The 16787-nt window shown below is 37.2% G+C and overlaps 2 protein-coding genes across 22 annotated transcripts in view; both read right to left on the bottom strand.

Annotated features, from left to right (window-relative positions):
* The window catches only part of hectd1 (HECT domain containing 1), a 30898-nt gene extending 17246 nt beyond the window's left edge, over window positions 1–13652 (bottom strand). For 16 of the 17 annotated variants that reach the window (XR_012392603.1, XM_009293111.5, XM_009293114.5 and 13 more), the window contains exons 1-15: window positions 13397–13652; window positions 8531–8777; window positions 4391–4625; window positions 4051–4278; window positions 3598–3879; window positions 3167–3437; window positions 2943–3019; window positions 2459–2557; window positions 2243–2357; window positions 1711–1885; window positions 1418–1556; window positions 1159–1329; window positions 814–1036; window positions 446–709; window positions 285–361 (exon numbers count right to left, since the gene is read on the bottom strand). Coding sequence is in view for 16 of the 17 variants with exons in the window: in XM_009293111.5 (XP_009291386.2) it covers window positions 285–361; window positions 446–709; window positions 814–1036; window positions 1159–1329; window positions 1418–1556; window positions 1711–1885; window positions 2243–2357; window positions 2459–2557; window positions 2943–3019; window positions 3167–3437; window positions 3598–3879; window positions 4051–4278; window positions 4391–4625; window positions 8531–8670 (2496 nt within the window). In the remaining variant the exon portion in view is untranslated. 17 annotated transcript variants of the gene reach the window in all.
* A 317-nt stretch (window positions 13653–13969) lies between these two features.
* The window catches only part of heatr5a (HEAT repeat containing 5a), a 41723-nt gene continuing 38905 nt past the window's right edge, over window positions 13970–16787 (bottom strand). For 4 of the 5 annotated variants that reach the window (XM_009293121.3, XM_009293123.3, XM_009293122.3 and 1 more), the window contains 2 exons: window positions 15940–16150; window positions 13970–15511 (listed from right to left, as the gene is read on the bottom strand). In XM_009293121.3, coding sequence (XP_009291396.2) covers window positions 15210–15511; window positions 15940–16150 — 513 coding nt within the window. In that variant the 3' untranslated portion in view covers window positions 13970–15209. 5 annotated transcript variants of the gene reach the window in all.

Below are 16787 nucleotides of genomic sequence, written 5' to 3'. Positions count from 1 at the left end.
TATTTAAAATAACGTACTATAGTTTGCAAAAGATGCAATATGCGAACAACCCATAAAGCTTTATTCTGTGTATGAGTGAGGCTGATATTAATTGCAAACACTGGTGTACACCACATGTTCCCATGGTACTGTTGGCAGTGGAAATGCAAGCCTAATCAATGTACTGTATTTCCTATTTGTATTCTGCTGAAGTAACCCATTCTGCGCAGCAAAAATGAGGCATTTGTGTACTCAAGTCTCAATTATGCATGGTCAAACAGAGATTCAATCTTTATTAGTCATACCTTCTGTTTTGTTTTTTCCAATTTGGATTTCAGCTTTCTTCCTCTCTTACCAGTCCAGCCAGTAACAAATTCAGACCCTGTGTCAAACAGAAGCATTAACTTAATGACTGGGGACAGATGCTTATAAAACAAACCTTTTTTAACTTTTAACTGAAATGTACCTAGAGAAGTTTCTGCAGTGAAAGAGTGCTTAGTGCCTCGATTTGACTCGAACACAAAGCCTGGCAAGTCCTCTTTGAGGATGGTGGCCTGCTGGCCATCTGAGTTATGGATGGCAATCTCACCTTCTTTCAGACAAGTGAGAGACCAATTACCCACAGTGAGTTTGGTGGGCCCTTGTGTGGACAGGATGGGCTGACTAGCTGTCACTGGTTTGACCTGACTTCTGGCACGCTGCAGCTTCTCAAGAAACTCACTTCTGCTTTCTACAAAAGGAATGGAAAGAAAACATCAGCTACTAGAGCTCACAAAAGTCGATGACAACATTACATCTTGCTCAAATTAATGATTGCCAATCAGGAAAACCTACCTGAGCTGTCAGAGCCTCCCTCTGGGCTTCCACTGGAGTACATGGTTGCTAGTTTACCATCTAGGATAAAACGGAACCAACCATTGCTGCCATTGGAGAGCTCCAAAGCCGCTGCGTCACTCCAGATATAAAGGCAGTCTCTGCCTCTGATGATGGACCAGTCTCTCCAGTGGTAAGGCTTTCCCTGTTGAATCTCTTTGGCATCCTCTTGTGGTTCGTCATCCTGGAAAAACAAAAATGGTAAATTTCAAACAATTTCAAGAAAAAGTTGTCCTTAATACAAATTGTTTATACAAATTAATTAACTGCACTACAATATAAAGTCTGGTATTAGTGGAGCCTGACCTTCTCAGGCTTGGCCTCTTCCTCATTTTCGTCATCTGACGTGGGTCCTGCCAGAGTGGACACCTTATTAATGACACCCAGCCTGGCCAGCTGATCTAAGAACACGTCACCTCCCTTATCCACTAGATCCCTAATGATCTGAAGTGCCAGCAGGTGACCATCATCATCATCCTGTGAAATAGTAAACAAGTCAGTAACACTTTAACTTCAATCTGAATAATTTTCAGAAAATATCATTTTATCCAACAAATTATCCAACCTCCTGATCCAGCACAGTCGCAGTGATCTCCACAAGTACAGTGGGCAAGTTGTGTCCAGCATCAGAATCACACACTTCCTTAAGCAGAACTTCAGAACTGTAGTGCACCATTTTTCTGATCAGAGCTAAACTAGCTTTCCTGTAAAAGAGATACAAAGAGTCTTTAACAACAAAACACTGAAGGTCCCATGGACTGCTAGCGTCAAAATAAAAAGGGCTATACTTGATACACAAGAATACAACCAGCTTGATGTTTGTTTATTATTACGTATCTTAATAATGATGCTTTTCACCTTATTGAAGGCAGCATGGTTTGCTGAAAGGTCTGTGCAAATACTGGAAGTAGCCTTTTCAGGTAGATTGGCGCCATTTCAGGGTCACCTTTCGGCTCACTGCCTTCCTCCTCTTCTTTATTGACATCCTTCTTTTTCTTGTCATCCCCTTTGTTTACAGGGCACATCCAGTCTCCTATAGCAAACAAGACAAAAAACTTAATTTTGAAAAAAGGCAAATCCCCATTTTGTTTTATTGGCGAGCACAATTGGTGTAAATTTTACTAATATAACCATAAATGTAAAAAAATATATACAAACACTACTTCATCTGCTATTTATCTGCTATTCTAAATCCACACTACTGATTGAGTTAATGACACTCAATCTGGTTTAAGATGCTCAATAAAAAAGCCACGCTCTGAATATAATTAAGCCTCAATTTACACATGTTAGGTTATTATTGTTTGAACTTGTAACAGTCACTTTAATGATTATTTTAATTCAGTCACTAGCTGAAATATGAAGTAGAGACAAAAGTTGACAGACTTACCAGGAGACTGGAGAATTGCTACAACCTCGCTGTGTCCCCTCTCTCTAGCTTTGTCTAAAGGAGTTTTCCCATCTTCATCTCTCAGGTCAGGGTTGGCCCCATGGCGCAATAGAGTCTGTTGGAAAACATTTGCCATTACACAAACAGAAAATTACACAATGTGTAATGAATGTAAACATACAATGAATATACAAAGTCACATGACAAAAACTTTACCTTGGCTACTTGTGGCCTGCCAAAACAGGCAGCATAGTGCAGGGAGGATGACCTTTGACCTCTATTGACATCAGCTCCTCTCTCGCAAAGGAACTCCACCTAAAGCAGGTCAGAACACAGTGTGAGATCTTGCAATCGTCAGAAAACAATGTTCATCTGTTACACTGACCTCATTCTTCTAACTTACACAAGCTATCACCAGACCAAGAGGGTCAAGATATCAGACTGTATTGGTTTTCATTATGCATGGCATTTGTAGCACTGCTGCTGCCGGCGTGTCAGCCAAAATTACAATCTCGACAATTCAGCCATGTCTTCTTCACATAACCGTATTGTGCAACATAAGAATATTGCCGTCCTAAATTTAGCACATAACCTTTATTCTCAAGTCTGCTGTTTGTTTGCTCATGCTGTTGCATTGTGTCTGAAGGCAATGTGTTGCAACATGTGGGAACAAAAAAAAAAAAAAAGAAAGAAAACTTACCATTTCTTGCGTTCCAAATGCAGACGCCCAGTTTAAGAGAGTCTGTCCTACATCATCCATGAAATTCACTTCAAATGCTTGGAGAGAAAAAGAAAATATGCTCAGCAAACACTGAATGACAAAGTCATTCAGGATGTAAATACAAAGCAACTTCCCTCAATTACTACCCTCCTAAAACCAAATATTAACTTTATCATATTAATATGCACTATATGAACACTTACCACCGGTATCAATGGCATCAATGAGAGCATCGGTGTCTTTGCTGCGTATACAGTCAATAAGCTGTCGGTGGGAGCGTTCCCCGGAGCTGTCGAGACGCCGCAGTCCAGGAATACGGCCTGTAGACCCAGCTGTGGATTTGGGCAAAGCCTTGCGGCCTTCAAAGAGCAACACCAGCAGTAAGTCCACCAGCCGCATAGTGTCCAGCACACACCGCTCGTCCCCCTGTAGAGCACTCTCCATAGAGTCGGGCAGCTCTGAGCGCAGAAGATCCTAAAGGAGGATGGCAAACACAATTATTCATAAATGTAAACAGCCGATACTGGAATTTCAATACATTTCAGAAATGTTCTATCATGACAAACCAGATAAAGCACACAGTACTTGTTACATTTAGCAAATAACAAGAATGTTCTGTGAATGTACATCTTACATGCGTGACAAGTGGTGAGCCTCTGCAGAGTGTGGACAGCAGGCTGACAATGGTGGACACTTGGTTGCTCAGTTTCGAGTCTGCAGCAGATGGAGCGGCTCCACTAGAGGTCCTGCCAGGCTTGCAGGTGGAGGAGGGTCCAGATGCAGTACCTCCTGCCGCAGCCATACGGGACAGCAACTCTTCTGTCAGTCCATGCTTTGCTAAAGGGGCTGGGTCAACTCCACGTCTTGTAAACCGGTCCGCCAGTGAAGCGAAGCAGCGCAGAGCTCCATCAGAAACCTGTGAATGACACCAATATGTTCTTCATCTAACAACTGTATGTCATTTGACCAAATAAGTCTTTACATAATTTATTCATATGGAGACAAAGCTAAACTACAGGTAGTGTAATTCCTCAACAACTTGAAAGAAGATTTATAGTGGTGGTGATGTCTATTGGTCATGCACTACCTGATGGTCTTCATGTTTCAGCAGACTAGAGAGGGACTCCACGCATGTCTCAAGGGAAGAGTCCTGTGGCTCCATCTTACTGCAGAGGCGAGAAACTACTGCCATGGCAGAGTGCAATGTGTCTTTGTGCACAAGATGACCGCTGTCCCTAATGAAGCTCAACACACAGTTCAGTCCTCCTGCTTCAAATACAGCTCCAGACTCCCGAGTGCAGATCAGCTCCAGAACCTGATGACAAGAGACAATATATGGTAATTTACCATTCAAAAACAACAATTTACCTCATAGAGCCAACTGAAAAAGTGTTTCAAGTCAAGGCAAGTAATATAATAACATCTACCTTTACACATTGTTCAGCCAGATCTCTGCTGGTCCTGTTGTTGAGCTCCACCACCACCAGCCGGTTACACAGGGCTTTGATGGCTCCATCTACTCCCACAATCCTGCGAGTGCATTCAGCGGACACGTCCAGGTAGTAGGTGATGGCTCTGGCTGTCACTTCCAGCACATTATCGGGTGCACTCTCATCCAGAAAGATCTTACACAGTGCTGGAAGAAACGTCCGTGGAGGACACCTGCGGTGATAAGACAGCAGATTGTCAGAGTGAAATGAAATGATATATTTTAGGGCTGCACAATATGGAGGGACACTGCAGATACATGATTAACTTGCTGGAGAGAGTACAATAGTGATATGCAATGAAATAAAATGAAGATATGACAAAATAATACATGTAGATAACAACAGAAAATGACATCCAATATAGGTTGCCAGTTCTTGAGAGATAAACAAATCTTACAAAGTTACAAAGTTAACAGCCTTTTAATAAAGTAACATGCAATATATCCCTCAAGTGACATTCAGTTAAAAGTATCAGTCATCATTACTAATGAAAATGAACAGTCTATTTGAACAATTGGGAGGTTTAATTTACATGAGCAAACTTTATGCAAAAAAACTGCTCATGCAGATCAGTGTGCTTGGGTTAAAGAGGTTACTCTCATTTCCTCTTCTTGCAACCATCCTCCTGATCTACAGTCTTTAACAAACCCCTTGTGACCGAGCTTGGTCATCAACAATAATAAAAAAATATACTCCCACACACAAAAGGTGCTTCCATCTTTGTCTTGATTCTCTTTAACAGTTCTAGTGGCTTTCTTGTCTTGACTGACAATGCAGTTTCAGAAATAATCAACCACCAAATGTAATTTTAGAATAGCCAAGACAGGTAAATACTGCTCCAATCTAGAATGAACCCTTTAATAATGCATGTTGCTTTGTAAATATAATGACGGCAGATATGTGTGTACTTATAAATTTGGACGGGGGAATTTTTCCCCTAATAAATAATTTAATATTTACGTTTTATGGATTCTCTTTATTGTTCAATGAAGTAAAAAAACATGCAATTATTCATTTGCCAATATCTGTGACATTATGGGTACAACATTTATATATTAACAGGTAATGAGATTCTATCCACAATAGAAACACCTTTAGATTTAGACATGATAGTTTAAATCTCATGCCTAATACACATTGAGAGAATGCAGTGTTATTTTTAAAGGTACAGTATGTACGTTTGACATCCAGTGGTTGAACTAGGTATTGGACTTCTGGTTCAAAACACACCCAAGCGCAGATTGCCAGATTGATGACACCAACAGGAGTGAGTCCGACTAGAGCCTAAAGGATGATTTAAGTTGTGTTCTAAATAAAAGCAACGAAAAGTGATAGAAGGAATATTTTTCATATTAAAAGGCATTTTTGTCCTAACCAACACCTAAATTTATATTTTAGCAATGGCTTTCATTTCTTGCAGCTGAAGAACAGAAAACTATGAAAATTATCACCTAAGGTACACCTAAATATGCTTTAATCACTGTTAAATGTTTGTGTGCCATTTTACATAACATTTATTACTATTCTACTGAAAGCAAGAGCAGATAGTTTACCTCAGTTGTTAAAAATAAAATAAACCATTTGAAATAGAACTGTGACTCATATCAACACATATCAGTAATTCAGCATGTACATTTAATAATACTAAAGAGAGATTTAATATGTATTAATTCAATTATAAACCTTGCCATTTTGTTGGAGTGCAGTGAGTGCACTATTCTGTGCTTCTGAACGGCTGTATTTAAATTTCCGTCCCGTGTCGTCTGGCGCAAACAGCCAATTTGCTCATCACTGCGTATCTCCTCACGTATAATGTTGTTAGGACACGGGGTTACAATGTAACCTGCTTACCTAATATTTACGTTCGTAATATTTATATTTTATATTTGCTAAATAATAACCACCTTATGTGAAATTCTGCATCTGTATTTCAATTCAGAGGCTGTTACTGTCATATTTCAGTTACAGACATACACAGAGCCCCGTTTTCCCACAAAGACAACCCGGAGTACTAAAATTTAATAGGCAAAACTGGCATTGGACGGGTTAAATGATTAAAATAAAGACAGCCATTCTGAAACGAAATTCAAAGCAGAATATCTAACTCTAGCCTTGTTTTTCAGATAAACAAAAATGTTCACTTAATATGTTTGCAGATAATTAAGAAACATGCTATGTAGGACTGGGCTGATAAAAAAAAATCGATATTTATTGACAATATACCATTGTCAATAACGATATTAAAAAAAAAGTTTGATATAAAACACTAACTTTATTAAAATGTGGCTGCTGAGCGCATGCCTTGAAAGAAATGCCAATAAACTTAAGGTTATTTCCAATAGAGGTGCACGGTTTGACGCAACTACTGTGTAATTATTATAGACACTTTTCAGATGTTGATCAACCTTAAAGTTTGCTTTGATTGTTCAGTGTTTACATTTTGTAACGTTTTATTTATTAAGTTTGAGTCTCTTTAGCACTTAGGTTTATTTTATTATAAGAGAACAGATATTTTTGCTTATTTTTTGCTTATGTTGCTTATGTTAAAACTATTTGCCTTAGTAAATTAAAATAAATGGTTAAAAAAATAAAAATTCTAATATTCCTGAATGAATTGTGAATTTTTTTTTAATAATTAGATACCGTATGATTTTTAAAATGTATTTCCCTGCCTTAATATTTTGGTATTTTTATGCTTTAGAACAATCAAAAACTTACATACAGTACCTTTAAAGTGCATGTTCGCATAAACATTTCCATGTATTGGACATATAAACATATATAGAATATTAAATTGAAGAGATATCAAAAACAACTAAACGCACTCAGTTGTAAATTTGAGCTCTGCTCTTTTTAACATGATAAACTTTTATTTTGTATTTTACATGTAGGGTTGTAACAATATACCGGTATGACGGTTTACCACGATTTGAACGTGCACGATTATCATACCATGAACAATTGCATATCAACGGTTTTAACCCTTAAAGACCGAGACAGCCGCCCGCGGCTAAAAATAAGTATTGCTCTTAAATGTTTAATAACTTTTGATCCGCTGATCTGATTCATACAATTCAAAGATTGGCATAAAGAAGCGAATCTCAGCTTTAAAGTGCTGTATCACATAACATTCGCTGATTTGACAAAGAAACGCTCGTCACTGTGTCTCCGGACAAATCAGACATGATACATTGATGCATTGTCCCTCCTCCATGCCCAGATTGGTTCAAACTCGCTATATCACAACCAATAAGCATAGGTTTCGCTTTTGTTTGTGGACCAACATGAGCTTTTTGAACAACACTGAATGAGAGAAAGGCATACATTTATGCGCGGCTAAATAAAACGCCAAAAAAAAAAAGTTTTTCATGAAATAATTCTCATACTAAGTACTTTTGCATGCACAGCAGCACAGAAACATGACAAAACAGTGACACAGCAAAGACGAACTGCTGCTCTTGCTGTTTTCAAAAGACGCAAATGAAGGTGCAGCTGTTTGTCTGCATTGCAGACAACCATATCCAAATCCATATCCACAGACAACCATATCCATGCTGGCACATAAAACCTAAAGATGTTCCATATTGAATCTAGTTTCGTTATGTAACTATTTATAGTATAGTAAATATTTATATCTATTTTTTTACTGAGGATTTGCACCATGTTTATTTGGACTTTATTTGGACTTTGACACATTATTTATTATTTTCTTATTTTTATTTGTTCATTGTAGGTGTTGTTTAAAGTAACTAAAAATATATTATTTGGAAAAAGTCAAATTTGCTTCACTGTTCTATTATTTTGTAACATTTGTAACATACCGTATACCGCGAAACCGTCAAACCGTGGTATTGTTTTAGACGATTATCATACCGTGAAAAATTCATACCGTTACAACCCTATTTACATGTACATTTTTTTTGTTTATAAATGTTTGCTTATATTTACTGGTATTAGCCATCATAATGACATTTACATTTGGTACAACACACAAATTATAGATTTACTCTGATCCCATTTAAATAGGAAAATATACACCACCCACCAGGCACAGTAACAGCATAATAGTACACTCACGTTTCGAAGCAGCGGTCCACATTGTCTGACATGAGCAACAGCATGCAGAGCTGCTCCAAGGCGATGAGCTGCATATCCCGCTCATCGCCCTGTCCCATCTGCAACCATTCCAGCAACGTGTCCGGGTCCACGTCCGCCATGATGCCCCACTTCCCAATCCACCCGACACCCAGTCACCCTGCCAGCAGCAGGAGAAAAATGAACAGGGGCAGTCACTGGTCCTCTTGAAGTCTCATCAAGTCTTCACCTTAGTAAGAAAACAACAGAAAATATGAGTGTGGAAATGACATCTGGGATACATCACTCAAAACCCTCTGCAATGATGCCTCAGGGCTCTAAGCTTCACCTTCTCCCCCTTGATGATGTGTCTTTTGGTGCCGAGCTGAAAACGCAGCTCTTGAGTAATTGAATGATAACTCTTGGGTAATAATGAACCGGGTGGAGTAGATGACTCTTTGAAGATGTATGCACTTGAAAGGTATACTAATAGGAGTAGATCAGACTATAAACATGATGAACTGTTGCCTGTAATCAAAGCACTGAAAGAAATCGGTGTGATTAGCTGATTAGCAAGCCTGGCCAACAAACAGTTCGCATGATGATGAATAGTTCATCAATGACTCACAGTGTGTGGCCCAAACAGCCCAGCTCTTCACAGACACACAGCAGGCAACAAAAACTGAGAATCACTAGGCTTTTATTGTTCTGAGAAACAAACCATTAAAGAGCAGCACTTTTCTAAAGCAGACAAGCTGAGCTAAGCATTGGGATAAATTCATAAGAATGGCAGATTTATGTGAAGTAGCAAAAGTCTGTCCTTCATTACTGCCCGGCTGGCTGCAGACAGGCTTCAGATGGATACACCAGCTTCTTAGAGGCTAACAGAGAGATCCACTTATCAACAGATTAAGAGGCTAACTTGACTTGGGGAGAATGTCCTGTTGAACTTGACAGTCAAAGCAAGTGTTTAGGGCCTGATCCACACTTTTACAGGATGCAAAGAAGAAAATCTTGAAAAAAAAACTGCCCTAGAGTAATTAGTGTTTATGCTGGCATTTTTAAATGAAACTAAAGATACAAAAAAAAAAGCCTTTTATGGCTCTTGTAGTTTTTGACAACTTACTGAACATCCAAACATCCGTTTACACATCATACTATTTTTATCAGTCAAGTCATGATGATGTTCCTATAAATGTGTGAAAGAGTGTTCAGCACTTTGGGCAATGTTGTGTTGTAAAAATGTGCTATATAAATAAACTACTACTACGACAAAAAAAAAACATCAAGAATTCCTGTTCACACACAAACATTAAGATCTGCTTTAGGAATACGAGAATCATGATGACAATCACAAGAAACAAACAGGTATGCTTGAGTATTTTATTAGGTCTTTTTAGTCGCATCTTCTGAAGTTAAGTACTATTTTTGGTTTGATTGCTCATTGGCATTAGGCCTGTCACAATATCTATTTTTGTTTTATGAAATATTGCACCAAAATATATTGCGATAAACTATATTATTGTAATTTTAAGGCCATTTTATGCCACTCATTATATAATGCCTGAATGACAATACAGTATTATCACGATGCAAGTACTCTATTCCAAAAAACACACAATATTTTATTCTTAAGAATTTTCATTTAATAAGTCATTTTAACCATTTAAAATTGAGGCATTAGAATCAGAATGTGAAAACTTATATCCTAAATAAATAATAATCATAATAATAATAAATGTAAAAAAACAGGTGCAAGGTAAAAAGTAACAGAGATTGCGATATCTGCTACCAGATCTCAGATACCCACATGAAAAAAGTAGTAATTCATAGTGGATAAAATAGTTTTTTTAACCATACTGAGACTAACACATCCAATAGAGACAGAGATGTTGCACTATCAGCTTAAATGTTTTATGTATGGATGATATATATTGCATCACCAAAAATAATCGAGGTCATGTCCATGTACTGTGTGACATATCGATATATTTATAATTGTGACAGGCCTAATTTGCATTTGGTGTGTTCATATTTCAGCCGAAACAAACAAGTTTATTTGGAAGGGGAACAAGAAGGTGGGTTTTTTTTGTCACACCATGGCATTTACACTTATTCAAATGAACTGCATTAACAGCAAACTCACACCAGGGCAGTTTAATTGAAGCAAACTTGCTAATTGTGAACACCCCCTAAATGAGTTTTAAATATGAAAGTCGCCAGATTGTAATCAAATTATACAATTGCAGCATATGCTTGCACCAATTAACTTTTTAATCTATGAGAGAACATATCCTGAGTTGCTCTTTCTGGTTTTGTAACCTTAACAGTAACACTGGGCCATTGTGAAGCAAACAATGCATCCAATATGCTAGACTTCAGAAAACAAGTTATGATGCCATAGCCCTGGGATACACTCTCTCTTGGAAAGAGAACTCTGAAAGTTTACTGTAATTATGCCATTTTCAAACTAATAGATATGTTCATTCCCAGTCGATTAATCCACTAGACCAATAACATACAATTTATATTCATAACATCAAGTTATTGTTAAGGTTCTGTTTGTAGTTTATTAACTAAAACCTATTAAAGCCCAAAGTTCTGTTTTGATACATACACTGTAAAACCCAAAAAGTTAAGGTAACTTAAACCCCTTGAGGAAAACTGGTTGTAACAAACCATTTAAGCTGAAAAACTAATCCTAATGAGTCTCCATTTGAGTAAATGAAGCATTTTGAGCAAAGTGAACCCTGATAAATGAAGAGAAGTCAAACCAACTGAGTACTGTAAAACCCAATAAGTTTAGGCAACACAAACCGTTTAATCAAACCGATTGCTACAAACCATTTGAGTTTAAAAACTAATCTGTACGAGTATTGTGAAACTACTGCATTTAAGTTGAATGGTATTGAGAGGTATTTAATTAATGTATTGCCTTCAACACAGAGTTCAAAACTCATTTCAAATTAGTAGAATTAACTTTCAGTAAATTTAAAGTTAACGAAACTCATTTCATTTGACAACTTTATCAAATGAAATGAGTCTAGTTAACTCAAAAGTTTTACAGTGTACATTTCTAAGGGTTTTCAGGGAGTGTTCAACCTGAATGTTTGGTTTGATAATTAAAACAACTCTAATGTGATTTCTCTGTTTATGTGGTTCATTTGAAAAAGTGTGAATGCTGTCATCCGCACCTTGGTGCACATCAAACATGCAAAGCTTGACTGCTGGAAAAAAAGGCCTCAGTGTCTACCAAACCAATACCGGTGTGGTTCAACTGAAATATGAATACAACATAGAACAAGTGCACAGAAACGAGCCTAAAACAGGACATGACATCACAAGATGAGACCTTAAAACTGACAGAAAGCTCTGTCTCTCTAGGTTTTCCTGTCATCATAAAAATGTTGTCTGCTACATTTTAATACAGGCATTGGAAATGAGTTTGAGTGTTCAACATGGAAATTCCTGGCATCGTTTGGACTCAACACATTTTATAAATCATTTAGGAGTTATTGGCTGATATAGAGAAAATACAATCATAAGTATGTACAAACATTCACATTCAGCCCAGCCCACTGCATTGTTTTTGGGTGGTTACAGAGTTTTACAAACATGATCTGTTTGTTTTCCCCTTTTACGTTCAGTCTTGGAAATGAAACGTCGAATGCCAAGTGATCAAGGATCGTGCATTGTTTTCTTTATTTGTCTGGACCTAACAAAACATCATAATTGAACTACAAGTGTAAATAAGCTTTGATCGTCTTGGTAAAACTATTTATTTAGCTCTTCGTTTATTTATTTAGCGTGAGCAACACATTCACACACGTGCTTACCTTTAAAGTTATTAAATAAAGATTAGACTAATCAAAATGTCTAATAGTAAAATAGATTAAACTAATTAAATGTAACTACTAAAGTATATTTAGTCAGTTGTTGTTCTTAGAGCATGGAGATCAATTCAACTTCACAGCAAACGTTCAGCTTTATCCGTGGCTCTTACACTCAGGACATTTGATGTTTCATGGACAAACATGATTTAAATGATGTTCTTTGACTTTCTGCCAGTGCAGCTGACTAAGGAGTCAAAAAACAACTTGATTGCAGGCGATGTCATCATGTCAACAGCCTATACAACAACACAGTAAAACTCACCTTTCAGGAGGACACATACGGTGTCTATGAGCGCTAACAGGTCACCAACAATATGTTTGATCTACAAAATAACGTCGTTTGTTTAACTTCATGTATTGCCATCTAACACGATTCTGAGATCAGAGCAGGTGAACAAAGTCAAATTAAACCTGAACACGGCTCATAATAAACAGCATAACGATATCACACAAAATAACCGTGACTGTTCGTTACAGAAACAAGTTAAGCAAAGAAATAATAATATATTCACGTCCAATCTGGTCCTGATGGCCTCTTTCTGGAGCTCAAACAGCTTATGTTAGCTTAAACGCCATGACAGACTCTACAAACGTTTAATTTCTCGTTAACAATTGTATTTGACTATATGTTTTTCCCACTAAAAGAGTAAAACCACTAATAAACGGCTGTGAAAGCGACACTTGGCTAGCTGGGATTACGTTAGCTAAAATGCGTCCTGTTAGCTTCACTTCGGGAGACCTAATTAATCCCAAACTTCGTTTACTTTATTTGAATAACGAAGGAATATGTTTTCCATCCATACATAAAATAGATCTGAAAACATTTTAACGTTGAAAACCCAAAAAACAAAGACACACATCAGCGGCCTCCTGTTTACCACTAAATCCGCGAGCTAAATTTGAGTGAAAGCCCGAGGCCTCAACGCGCCTCTGAAGCAGAGACACAAACCCTCTGCCGACACACACAAACACTCACCGTTTATCGCCGAACGACGAGAAAACACACACAGGGTGGACAGAATTCGTCTCGGAATAAAGTTGTATCAGACGGAGAGATGTGAATATTGCTTCATTCCCCGCTTCTGTTGGTCGTAAGGTAGAGGTCAAAGTGAACGGGAAGGCGACGGGTGAAATATCGAGTGAAATGGAGAGCAGACGAGAGAACTAGTCGAGGCTCCGCATATCACGAGGCTCCGCGGCAGCAGCAGCAGCAGCGGTCAGAAACACGCAGCGATGCGGCTCAGCGACAGGGGGTGCTAAAACACCTCGCCTTCATCGAGGTCGACAAAAAAAACAGATCAGACATTCATTCACCTATATTGCGAAATTGTACAAAGTGAACAAAGACGCTCGCTGTCTAATATACGAAGCAAGCTATATTTGGTTAACGTAAATCCCAAAACTACTTGAATGCATTATCCGTTTTATCGATGAATAATAACAAAAGAGACATATTTAAGAGATTTTAAGACATATTTTAAAATGAAGACATACTATACACTGAGGAATGTCCCTCCTAGGTTTCACTGTAGAGTAAAAACAGAGACTCTTGAAGCAAATCTAGATTTTATTCTTGTAATATAACCAGAAAATAAATGTTATTTTTGCATTATTATATAATCTGTACAATTTACATTATACAAAATGTAAGGTTACAAATGCATAATTGTATTGATCATCACAGCTTCTAGAAGAAAGCAGCACCTTAAGTCTACAGAATATTTGTGGAAGAATGTGTTTTGTGTTTTCTTGCATTGTAAACTTGTTTGTAGTATGTTAGTGTATTAAATATTCTGCTGCTTGTTTAATGTTTTTGCTCACTTATGATCAGTCTAATGCTTAAACTGCATGTCAGAAGTGAAAATAGATTAACTGTAATAAATGACACCAACACAGATTTGCATGCATAATCTCAATACACAAAATCAAACTACTATTTCGAATGCATGAAAACCCATTTCAGCCACATAATAAAATAATCATGAGGTGTGAAATCTTAATTGAGATTAAAATTAACAGTTGTGATGAGAAAAAAAGTACAATCAGTTTTAAGATAAAAACTAACATTATGATAAAAAACATACCAAATTAGTTTAAATAGACATGAAAAGTAATAATTCTTGATGTAAAACTGACTTCATGACCACCTTCTTCAATTTTAATGTTATTATTAACAAACAGTGATGTTATTTAGAGCTTTTATATCATAAAATGTGACTTTTTGCTTCAATTTAGATTAATACATACAGGTTTATATGCAGTAGAAATCGCTTCCATCCATAGTGCAGCTATATTAGACATATCAGTGAAGTGATACAATGGAAGCATTTGTTTGTAATGCTTTCTTATAAATACATTCACAACCCATGTATCTATCTTTAAGCAATTAAAACTACTAGACGACGTGGTTAACTGTATATGTAAATTCAGTAAGTAACTGACGACCAGCAGAGCAGCTGATTTTGCACCAGGCTGAGTTGTGAAATGCAGCATGTCAATGAGAAATTAATGATTTGCATTCTTTAAACAGATAATAATAAAACCCATCACTAAACTGCATGATGACTAAAATAGATAAATGAAAGCCATTCACTTCCAGGATTGAGTCGATTCCTGTAAAACCCCTTTCCTTGCTTTCTTTATGTAAATAAGTATTAATATCCTCATAGAGGTTAATGCACTTCTGAAACGGACTACAATTATTAAATGACACAAGTTTTAAAGTGATTTATCGTTAAAACACCACTGATTAAAACATTCACTCAGTCATTTCTATCGTAATACTGGATTCAGAGGAAATTGATCTTCAGTTGAATGCTGGGTGTGTTTTTGCTGATGGCTGGAGGTGCTTGTGCTTTAGAGTTCACGCTCTCCTGGTTCCCCTTGACTGCTGCTTCCAGTCTGGCTTTCATGTGCGGAGCGGAGGCCATCAGCGCTTTTAAGACAGCCGAGTGCTGGGGGCCGATGCGCATGAGGTCTCTCAAGGCAGATTCGTGCAGCAAGCGAGAAGCCGCCGGAGCCGATGCCAAAGCATTCTCATCTAAGAGGAGGGAGATGAGGATAGGCAGCAGCACAGCCACCAGCTGAGGACCTGCATGGAATCAAACAAATACTCATTTGATTATCTTCGTATCCTAAATCAAATCAAATCACTTATATTGTCACATCATGACAAAGGTGAGAAGCTTAAATGCTGGCTCCAGACAAAAATAATAATAATAAAATAATAAAAAAAAGGATTGTCCGTTTTAGCATGTACTTAAAATTGAGCTTGTTTCTTCTGTTAAATGATAGTAGCCATCTATAGATGTCAATGATTACCAATTACCAGCATTGTTCAAAATATCTTCTTTTGTGTTCAACAAAAAACAAACTCAAAGTTTTAAATGCACTTAAGGGTGCATAAATGGTGATTACATTTTGAAACAATATCCCTTTAAGATTTAAAGTTATTTAGAGCCAATCAATTCTTAATATTGTTATCTTAACTGTAGACTGTGAACACTGGCAGTGACTTACGGTGAGTTTCATCCGCAGCAAACACTAGTGCTTCCAGGGCCCGGATTGCATCTTGTACGGCCTGTAGCTCTGCTGGGCCTTGAGGACGACTCTTTTCAGCTTCCTCCAGTTGAGACACCAGACGACCACCTAGAGCCAGAATAAATGGCCTTGCTACTGGCGCTGGGCCTTGAAATAAAGATAATAGCAACTGGTAACTCCTGCTCAGCACCTAATAGAGGAATAATAAAACAAAAAAAAAACATTAAAAAATATATATCATGCAGAATTTGTAGGAGCAAATTATACCACCGTTTCAAAATATGGGGCTTGGTAAGATCTTTTTAAATGTTTTAAAACAAAGCCTCGACATTTACGTTTTTCTAAAATGAAATAAAAATATGACATAATATAATATAAAATATATATATACAATTTTAATTGTTTATTTTTAAATCTGCTGAATATAATAAAATGTTTGAATAAAGTAATTTAAATGTAATTATGCAATTGTAATGCTGCGTTCACACCAGACGCAGAACGCACGTCAAGCGCGTGTGATTAACATGTTAAGTCAATGCAAACGCGCGAATAGACATCCTGCGGCGCGATAAGCACGGCACGAATGACGCAAATGGCGTGGTGCAAATTGAGAGTTTTGCGTCTGGTGTTAAGACAGCATAAAGCTGAATTTTTGGCAGCTATTACTAAAGTTTGACATGATTGTTTCAGAAATCATTCCAATAGGTAATAGCAAGAAATGTTTCATGAGCACAAATGTTAAAACTGCTTTGCTGCTTAATTTACATTTCATAATTTAGTAGATGCTTTCATCCAAAATGACATACAATTGAGGAGCTTAATACATT

This window comes from Danio rerio, chromosome 17, assembly GCF_049306965.1.
Source record: "Danio rerio strain Tuebingen ecotype United States chromosome 17, GRCz12tu, whole genome shotgun sequence".
NCBI classification, from domain to species: Eukaryota; Metazoa; Chordata; class Actinopteri; order Cypriniformes; family Danionidae; genus Danio; species Danio rerio.
Note: the sequence above shows the minus strand (reverse complement) of the source record. Positions and strands in the feature narration are given on the sequence as shown.